We start from the raw sequence: 8,465 nt of genomic DNA on the forward strand, positions 1-8,465 counted from the left end.
AACACTCAAGCAGGACATTGTACGCTTCCGGTTTTTCCCCCTCAATTTGCAGGTCCACAAAAAAATACTATTTCTTGATGTTAGAGCTACCCGGGCAAAATTTCCTCATCCAAAGAAGCATTCCTAGACCTAGATTGTGCAGCCCACAATAAACCCAAGATTATCATGATAACTTGGCACTGAAGGATTAACCTCCAGAAGCTTGAGGGTATTTGGACAGCTGACCCCCCCAAGGAGCTGGACCTAGGGGTACCTGAGATAGGGAGGGAACCGTTCCTCAAGGTTCCCCAACAGCATCGCTCTTCCTCTCTGCCTTGATGGAGGATTTCTGATCATTTGCGGACCTACTCTGAAGTTGCATTCTTGAAGTGAAGGTCAACCCCAGAGCCTTTCTTGATGGCAGGACCAAGATCTTCGTTCCTTTGCTGCTGAGATTGGATTCCTATTTTCAGTGCTGCTGAGTTTCTCAGTGGCTGTAACGAGTTCCAGGTATAACTCCGCTCTTCATTTAGTCCATTGCTTTCTCAAGCACATATTTTAATGTCTTAGGCCATGGGAAGCAGGGGAAGAAGAAACGTGTGCCTTCTGTCGATAAATCAGCTCCTCCTGTAGGCATATCAATTTTTACAGTCTAAAACACGGGATTATAGAGAGAAACTCATGTCTGGAGTCCCAGGACACGGATTTTCAGGGCTGCCAGGAGTTTGGAAAACAGATGAAGATAAACATAGTTCCCAAACAGAAATATTTTGGTAATGTCACATGGTAAATATCTCATCAAGGGATTGATTATACGTAACGTGGTGTTTGCTTATCATCTGCAGCTTGAAGGCATTCGGCTTGGTTCCCAAGGGATGCATGTGAGTTCAGAGCCTGTGTAACGAGGAAAACACGGAATAGATAATGGGTAAAAATTGGGATATTATGTGTGTGAACATCAAGAGAAGAGCAGTGGGGGAGAAAGGGGTTCCTCAGCCTGTCTCTGTTACTCTGAGAAGGGAAAATAAATGCTGTGGATAGAATATGGACTATTTTTGTTTGTTTATTTGTTTCTAAGGAGTTTCTCCTCCAACTCAGAGCAGTGAATCCACTTCTCCTGCTGAAAACATGGGTGGAACAGGAAGCAGATGAGCTCTGTCAGGAGATGTCTCACCCAGCCCTTGAAGAGCCATGGTTGGACTCTGCGAGGAACGACCTACAGCATGCCAAGCAATGAAAACGTCATGGTGGCCTCACCATCACTGGGGGGTCCCCAAAAGGGCTCCCATTCTCCAGCTGGAGGTTCATGCCCCAGCTTCCAAATTAAGTTCCTTCTTACGTTGCATCTACTGTTTCCAACAAGGGAAGAGACCACCAAGTCCTGGGCGAAGCGTGTTACAACTCTGCCGCACCACGGTGGTCTCCTGCTTCCCGTGGTCAGACATACCCAGAAGCAGCCACCAGCCATGGACCTTGTTAACAGGAACAGGCTTTTGCCACAAAAATTCAACTCAGGCCTGGGTGCTGATAAAGCCTTGTCAGCTGGACAGTCGATGCCACAATAACGGGTCAGGAAGGTGACCGCATCCCTCCCTGTTAGCCCAAGAGAAGAGCAGATAAGAGCCATGAAGCCCCCAACCAAGGGACACAGGCACTCTGACTGGTCTATCCATCTCCGGAGACAGCAGGATGCCAAACTCTGATATGGAAACCTCCTGCCGTGGTGGCCATCAGCTTCCTCGAGGGTTCAGCAAACTATCCGAAAGCAGGTTTGTCATTGCTGGAGCAGCAGCGGCTCTGATAGCTGGTGTCCCTTTCATCTGTGTCCCGTGGGTGATCCCGGTCAGAGCTCTCAGACGTGTGCCCCCGCCGTGGTTGGGAGAGTGGGTGGATTTGTTTCTGTTTAATAAAAATAACACTTCCCTCCTACCCCCTGGTGGCCTCACCCAGCAGGGCAGGAGGAAGAGGAGGAGGAATGGTTGAAGCTGTGCTTCAGCCGCGTGTTATTTGGCACAGCCGTACCCTGGCAGCCGCCACAGGGCTGGACCGCTCCGATCAGGCCACCTTCACAAGTCCTCTGGCATTGGCACGTGCTGGGGGAGAGCAGCCCCCAGCCCAGCTTCAACAGGAGGTGGGTTTTTACAGAATCCTAGGATGGCTGAGGTTGGAAGGGACCTCCGGAGGTCATCTGGTCCATCCCCTGCTCCAGCAGAGCCGCCTAAAGCAGGTTGCCCAGGACCACGTCTAGACAAATGAGTATCACCATGGATGGAGACCACACAACCTCCCTGGCCAACCTGTGCCAGTGCTCCATCACCAGTAAAAAAGTGGTTCCTGAGGTTCAGATGGAACCTCCTGTGTTTCAGTCGGTGCCCACGGCCTCTGGCCCTGCCACTGGGCACCACTGAGAAGAACCTGGCTCCATCCTCTCTGCACCCTCCCTCCATATATTTATATACATTGATGAGATACCCCCTGAGCCCTCTCTTCTCCAGGCTAAACACTCCCAGCTCCCTCAGCCTTTCCTCACAGGTGAGGTGCTCCACTCCCTCCATCATCCTTCATTGACCTCTCTCCAGCGTGTCCATGTCTCTTTTGCACTGGGGACCCCCGAACATGACACGGTCCTCCAGGTGTGGCCTCACCAGTGCTGAATAAAGGGAAGGATCACCTCCCGGCAATACTTTGTCTAATGCAGCCCAGCACAACATTCACCTTCTTTGCAGCAAGGGCACATTGCTGGTTCGTGGTCAGCCCGGTGTCCGCCAGGACCCCCAGGCCAAGCCCCTTCCCAGCTGGGTGTCCCCCAGCACATACTGGTGCCTGGGGTTGTTCTTCCCCAGGGGCAGGGCTGGGCACTTCTTCTTGAAGGAGAAGGGCTCCCAAACACCGATTTCTGCCCAAGCTGCCTCCTTGGGAGGAGGTTGGAGGTCACACAGAAGTTTCCGGGCTCCTTGCAGCCCTGCTGCTACCAGAGTTGGCCCAGAAATGGAGAGACCAGAGCCTCCAGGGCTCATCCTGGCTCTGGGCTCAGGACATGATGCCAACTTCCCCTTGATGATGAGGGAAGGCTCTTCAGAACAAAGGCCACCAAGGGGTGCTGCTAGAGCCGTCCCCACTCAGTCCCTGTCCCCAGGGCCAGCATCTCTCCTGGAGGAGACAAGGGTGGTGGCCCAGGTGGGGGGAGAGCCTGGCGCCAGCTCCCAAAGGGTGGACGCAACTTGGGCAGCTCTTTCCCACCCCTCCCAGTGATTTTGGGGGTGAGGAAAAAAGAGGAGCACAGGGAGTGCAGAGATCCTCGGTGCTTTATTGGTGACAGCTCAAGCCCAGGCAGCCACGGGGACAGGAGCACTGGTTTCTTGCCGCGGCCCCACACCAGCACAGAGACACTGTGGGACCACAGAGCTCACCCACGGGCGAAGAGCCCTGGGGTCTGGGTCTACCCCAGGCTGGCCAGGTTATCGCAGGAGCTGCTGGAGGAGGTTTTGTCCCCATCACTCCCTGCTCCTCTCTCACCAGCTGCTCTAGCTGGTCCAGGGCTGGGGTGCACAGCCACACGGACACTGCTCTCTGCCTCCCCTGCAGCCGCAGCGCTCCCACCTTCCTTCTCCTCTCGGTCCATCCGTAGCTCCGAGAAGCTGGGACTTCGTTGGGGCAGAGACCCGGAGGCTGAGTCCTCCTCCGGGCTGCAACCCAGGTCTGTGGGCAGACGGACAGAGGGAACAGTGAGGAGCTGGCTGAGTTCAACCTCCCTTCTCTGCTGGAGAAACACGTGGGGCACCTGTGGGTCAGGTCCTGCGGGGATCAGCTCTGGATCCCAGAGATCTGGATCACACACAGATCCCAGCCCTGCAGAGTGGGACGCACCCGTTGCAAGGCTGCATCGGAGACTGACCCTCAGGGATGAGGATGGAGAGAACCTTGGGGCGCTGGAGCAGAAATGCCCCAGTGGGGACACGGGCGGGTGTTTAGTGGCACCAGGGCAGGTTGGAGCAAAGGTGGGGGAAGCTGCCCAGGAGCATGAGTTGGGTGGGGCAAAGCAGAGAGAATGGGTTGATGGGGTGCATTGGGCATGATGCTTCAGGGGCCATCACCTTCCTCGTCCTGAGCCTCTGACGCTTTCCTCTCCAGGCTCTGGGAGAGCAGGGTCAACCTGTTGAGGGCCAGCAGAGCTTTGCCTGTTTTCTGGAGAGAAGAGAAGGAGCACTGAGCCCCACCAGAGCCATCCCCATCCCCACGTCCTCATCTTCCCCCCAGGTACCTGCCACTTCCGACGTGTCAGGAACTGCTTGATTCTCTCCTTCGACAGCGCCTTCGTGCTGCTGGGCTGGGGCTGCTGCAGCCAGGGGTGCAGCAGAGCCCCCGCGCTGGAGAGCCGGCGGCTGGGGACAGGCAGGGCGGTCATGGAGGGACTGCTCCACCATCAGACCCTCGGCTGCTGGCATGGCCCCACGGAGCATCCCCTCCGCCGACTGCTTTCAGTCCTTTCCCCTGCCCATCCCCTCTGGCACCCCAAAACCCAGCCTAGCTCAGCACCCCACAGCCACCCCCAGGTCCTACCGGGGGTCCTTCTGCAGCAGTTGGCTGATGAAGTCCTTGGCTTGCTGGGAGATCTCCGAGAAGGTCTCCTCCTCAAAGTCCCACCGGGCAGCTGTGATGTTGCTCAACGTCTCCATGTCGTTGTCCCCCTGGAAGGGGGACTCCCCGCTCAGCCTGGAGACGTGACGCAAGGACATCAGCGACAGCTCAGCCCCCTCCATCCCAACCTGCTGTTCCCAAGAGGTCACTCACAGGACGTAGCAGATGACACCAACACTCCACATGTCCGTGGAGAAGCCCACGGGCTCAAAGGCGACCACTTCTGGAGCCATGAACTCAGGGGTGCCGTGCAACACCTTCACGGGGGTGTCTGGAGCTGCAGAGAAGACACATGGGGCAGGTGTCCAGCTGGGATCTCCCTGGGGCACCCCAACACATGCCGGCTGGATGAGCCCCTGCATCCAGGTGGAGCTGCCGCCCTCCAGGACCTATCGCAGGTTTTGGTGCTCTCCTAGAGCATCTCTGGGTGCCGGGCACCCACAGGCACAGGGGCCTTGGGGGTCTCCCCCTCAGAGGCAGGGTTGGGGCCATGCAGGTTTCCCCAGAGCATCTTACGGTCATCAGGAAGGGCCCTGATCTGCTGCAGCAGGGCTGCCTGTCCCAAAGGCACAGGCAGGAGGATGCCAAGTTCCTTGCTGACGTGCCCGGCCAGATCAAGTCCCTGTGACAGTGACAGTCCCTACCCCAGTCCCCCAGAACACCCCTCCTCGCTCACCCAGCTTCCGCGCCAAGCCAAAGTCGATGATCTTGAGCCAGTGGCTGCCAGGGCTGACACAGACAATGTTCTCAGGTTTGAGGTCGAGGTGGACGACAGCCTGGCCGTGCATGAACTGCAGCCCCTCCAGGATCTGCTGCATGTACTGGGCGCTGCTGGGCTCCGTGTGCTCAAAGTCGTCGTCCACAATGCGCTCAAAGAGCTCCCCACCTGCCACGCTGGGGGAGGGCAAGGTGCTGGGGACCCCGCTGGGGTCTACCAGCCCCAAGGAAGAGAAGCCCCACCAGGGAACCCAGACTCAGCACCCTGGGAGCATCTCACCACCCATATCTCCAGGGTCTGCAGGTTCCCCATCCATCCTACAACGCACACCAACATCCCATGGTGCAGGGACCCCTCCCCACCTGCCATACTGGGGGAGGACAAGGCGCTGGGGACCCCATTAGGGTCTTCCAGCCCAGAGAAGAAGCCCCACTGGGAAACCCAGACTCGGCGCTCTGGGGAGTATCTATCCACCCGCATCTCCAGGGTCTGCAGGTTCTCCATCCACCCTACACCCCGTGCCAGCACCCCACGGCGCAGGAACCCCTCCCCACCTTCAATGCTCTTCCTTGCAGGGTCCAGCACTATCCCCACCACCCCCAAACTTGACTCTGCCCCTCCACTCACTACTCCATCACCATCACTAGCTCAGTAGGGCCCTGGAAGGCAGCGAGGCACTGCACCAGGCGCGGGTGATGCAGCAGGTTCATGAGCTCCACTTCGGACCGAGCTGCCTGCTTCTCTTTAGCTGTCCGCGTCCGGAAATATTTCCCAGCCCGGCTTTTGCCGGTGGCTTTTTCCTGCAGCCGGTACACCGTCCCAAATTTTCCCCTGGGACAGAGCAAGGATGAGGGATGCGGGAGCCATCACCACCACCCTGTATCCCACCCATGGCTGTGCATGGACAGCCATGGACCGTCCCCAAGTGATGGGGACGTGGGACCCCCACTTACTCTCCCAGCTTCTCCAGCTGCATGTACACGTCCGAAACCTTCTCCTGGCTGTTGATGACCACATCGCAGTATTCAAAGGTCTCCTCGCCTCCTGGGAGGGATGGAACAGGGTGGTCCACACATGGATCCCTCATGCTTTGAGGACCAGCTGCCTGCGCTTCCCCTCCAGTCCTTATTTCTCTGCCCCCCCCAGCTCCATCCAGGTCCAACCGCCCTCCCCATGTGGTGCGGATGGGACCTGGGGGGCACATGGGGACAGGGACTGCTGCTGCTGGAGCAGCCCAGCACCCTACAAATCAGGGTTTGGGGCAAAAGGTCCTTTTAGGATCAAAAATCCAAGTGAAACGGGGCCATTAAACAGGATGGGATGGAGATTGGTGCTGATTGGGGGGGGGGGGGGGGGGGGGGCAGGGAGTATCACACCAGCACTGAGGTCCCCATGCAACACCTGCACCCCCACCCGGGACAGACCGAGGGCTCAGCCGTACCTTCTGCCTGGGACATGATGCTCCTCGCTGGCTGCCGGCGCAGTCAGGATGGGTGCTGGATGCGGCCCCGAGGCTCCCGGCAGCCCTGCACTGGGGTGCGGGTGCTGAGGCAGGTGATGCCTGTGTGTCCGCTCCGGCTGCTCCCCAGAGTCCCACACCTTCTCCCTGCCATGTGAGACCACCAGCACCTCTCCACCTCCACTGCACTCCCCATCCTACCCAAAAGCTGACATCTTGATGGACCCAAAGAGACCCAGCAAGGGGCCTGACCCAATTTTAAGGCAAGGTCCCTTCTCAGAGGGGGACAACCTCTTTCCAGCAGCGCCTCAGGCTCAAAGCTGCTGGTTTTCTCATGCCCCGTCTTGCATCAGCCAGGAAATCCCCAGGAAAAGACGCATTCCTAGGGTGAAGGACCTGTTTCCTTATGCATGTCCCCTCCCCGCTCAGTCCATGCAAAGGTTGGGAGGGCAGGACGATGACACCCAAGGGTGCCGGGCAGCAGCACCCAAACCCCAAGCCAAGAGCCACAGCACTGACCTGTCACCATCCAGTCCCGTCCTGTCCCAGGCCACCAGCAGGTCCCTGATCCTTCCCTGGTCACTGTGGAGCCATCAGGGAGCTGGAGGGGGGCAGGAAGGGGCGATGCTGGGGGTCAAGGACCACTGGGACCACACGGATGAGGATGTCTCGGGTCTGTCTCCAGGCGTAGCCAGGAGCATCCCTCCCGCTCCGGTGCTGGGAACAGCCCTGGCTCTTCCCTCCCTTTCCTTCCCAGCAGAGCGTTTCTGGACTTGGGGGATAAACAACCACCAGCATCATCGCTGAGCCCTCCCCAAACCATGTCCAGCACCACTGTCCCAAACCCCCCAACACCCCATTTAGCACCATGCAGGGTCACAGGTCTGCAACACGGGGGTCACAGCTGGGGAAATCCCAAAGAGGGGGTCCTGCAGAGACCTGACGCACCTCATTACATAGCAGAGAGCTCAGCCTTCCCAGCACGTATCCGGACCCTGGAGCCTCCAGGAGCTAAACCCACTGGCAGCCCAGCTCCCGGCACACCTCTGCCTCCTTCCCCACCCATGGGTGGGTTCCCGCAGATGGGCTGAGCACCCACACCTGCTCCCCTATTCCAGCTCCACCTGCAGCCACTATCCCGCTGGAGCCATCGCTCTCCGCAAAACCCATCCTGGGCTTTGAGCTTCCCAGGTGAGCTCGGCTCCAGGTTTAGGGAAGCTGGATGAAGGGGAATGGAGTGTTGCGAAACTCCTCCGAGCCCAGCAGTTTGGAGGAAAAATGGGATTTTCCAGCCTTTCTCCCCCAAAAGCAGGACTGTGCGGCCGCTCTGACACCCAGCATGCTGCCGTGCCTCAGTTTCCCCTGCTTTAAAATGGGAATAATGCTGTGTTTTCTTCCCGGAGGTGCCTCCACACCCGGGGATGGGGCAGCAGCACCGTGGGGAGCCCCGTCCCCCCCAGGGAGCCCCATGTCACAGCAACCCCCTGAGAGGAGGGGACGTCACCCCACTGTTACCTGCAGGTCCGAAGCCAAGTCTCACAGGCGATTTGAGGCTCCGCCAGCGCTAGCAGACATGTCACCGACACCGCCGCTCCCACGCTCGGCACAAAGTCCACGGCCACCAGCAGAGTGTTGGGGACAAGTGTCCTCAGCGCCGGGGCGGTGGCAGAG

General features: G+C 58.4%; 1 protein-coding gene across 1 annotated transcript; it reads right to left on the reverse strand.

The window, feature by feature from the left end:
- Positions 1-3,418: 3,418 nt before the first annotated feature.
- LOC104263401 (myosin light chain kinase, smooth muscle) lies at positions 3,419-6,792 on the reverse strand. The gene is made up of 9 exons (XM_059830187.1): positions 6,777-6,792; positions 6,289-6,379; positions 5,963-6,166; positions 5,294-5,511; positions 4,771-4,894; positions 4,540-4,692; positions 4,241-4,361; positions 4,074-4,164; positions 3,419-3,678 (listed from the first exon to the last, which is right to left on the reverse strand). The coding sequence occupies exons 1-9, from the start codon at positions 6,790-6,792 to the stop codon at positions 3,419-3,421; spliced, it is 1,278 nt and encodes a 425-aa protein (XP_059686170.1).
- Positions 6,793-8,465: the final 1,673 nt, after the last annotated feature.

The sequence above is a fragment of the Gavia stellata genome, chromosome 28 (assembly GCF_030936135.1).
Source record: "Gavia stellata isolate bGavSte3 chromosome 28, bGavSte3.hap2, whole genome shotgun sequence".
In the NCBI taxonomy this organism is placed as follows: domain Eukaryota; kingdom Metazoa; phylum Chordata; class Aves; order Gaviiformes; family Gaviidae; genus Gavia; species Gavia stellata.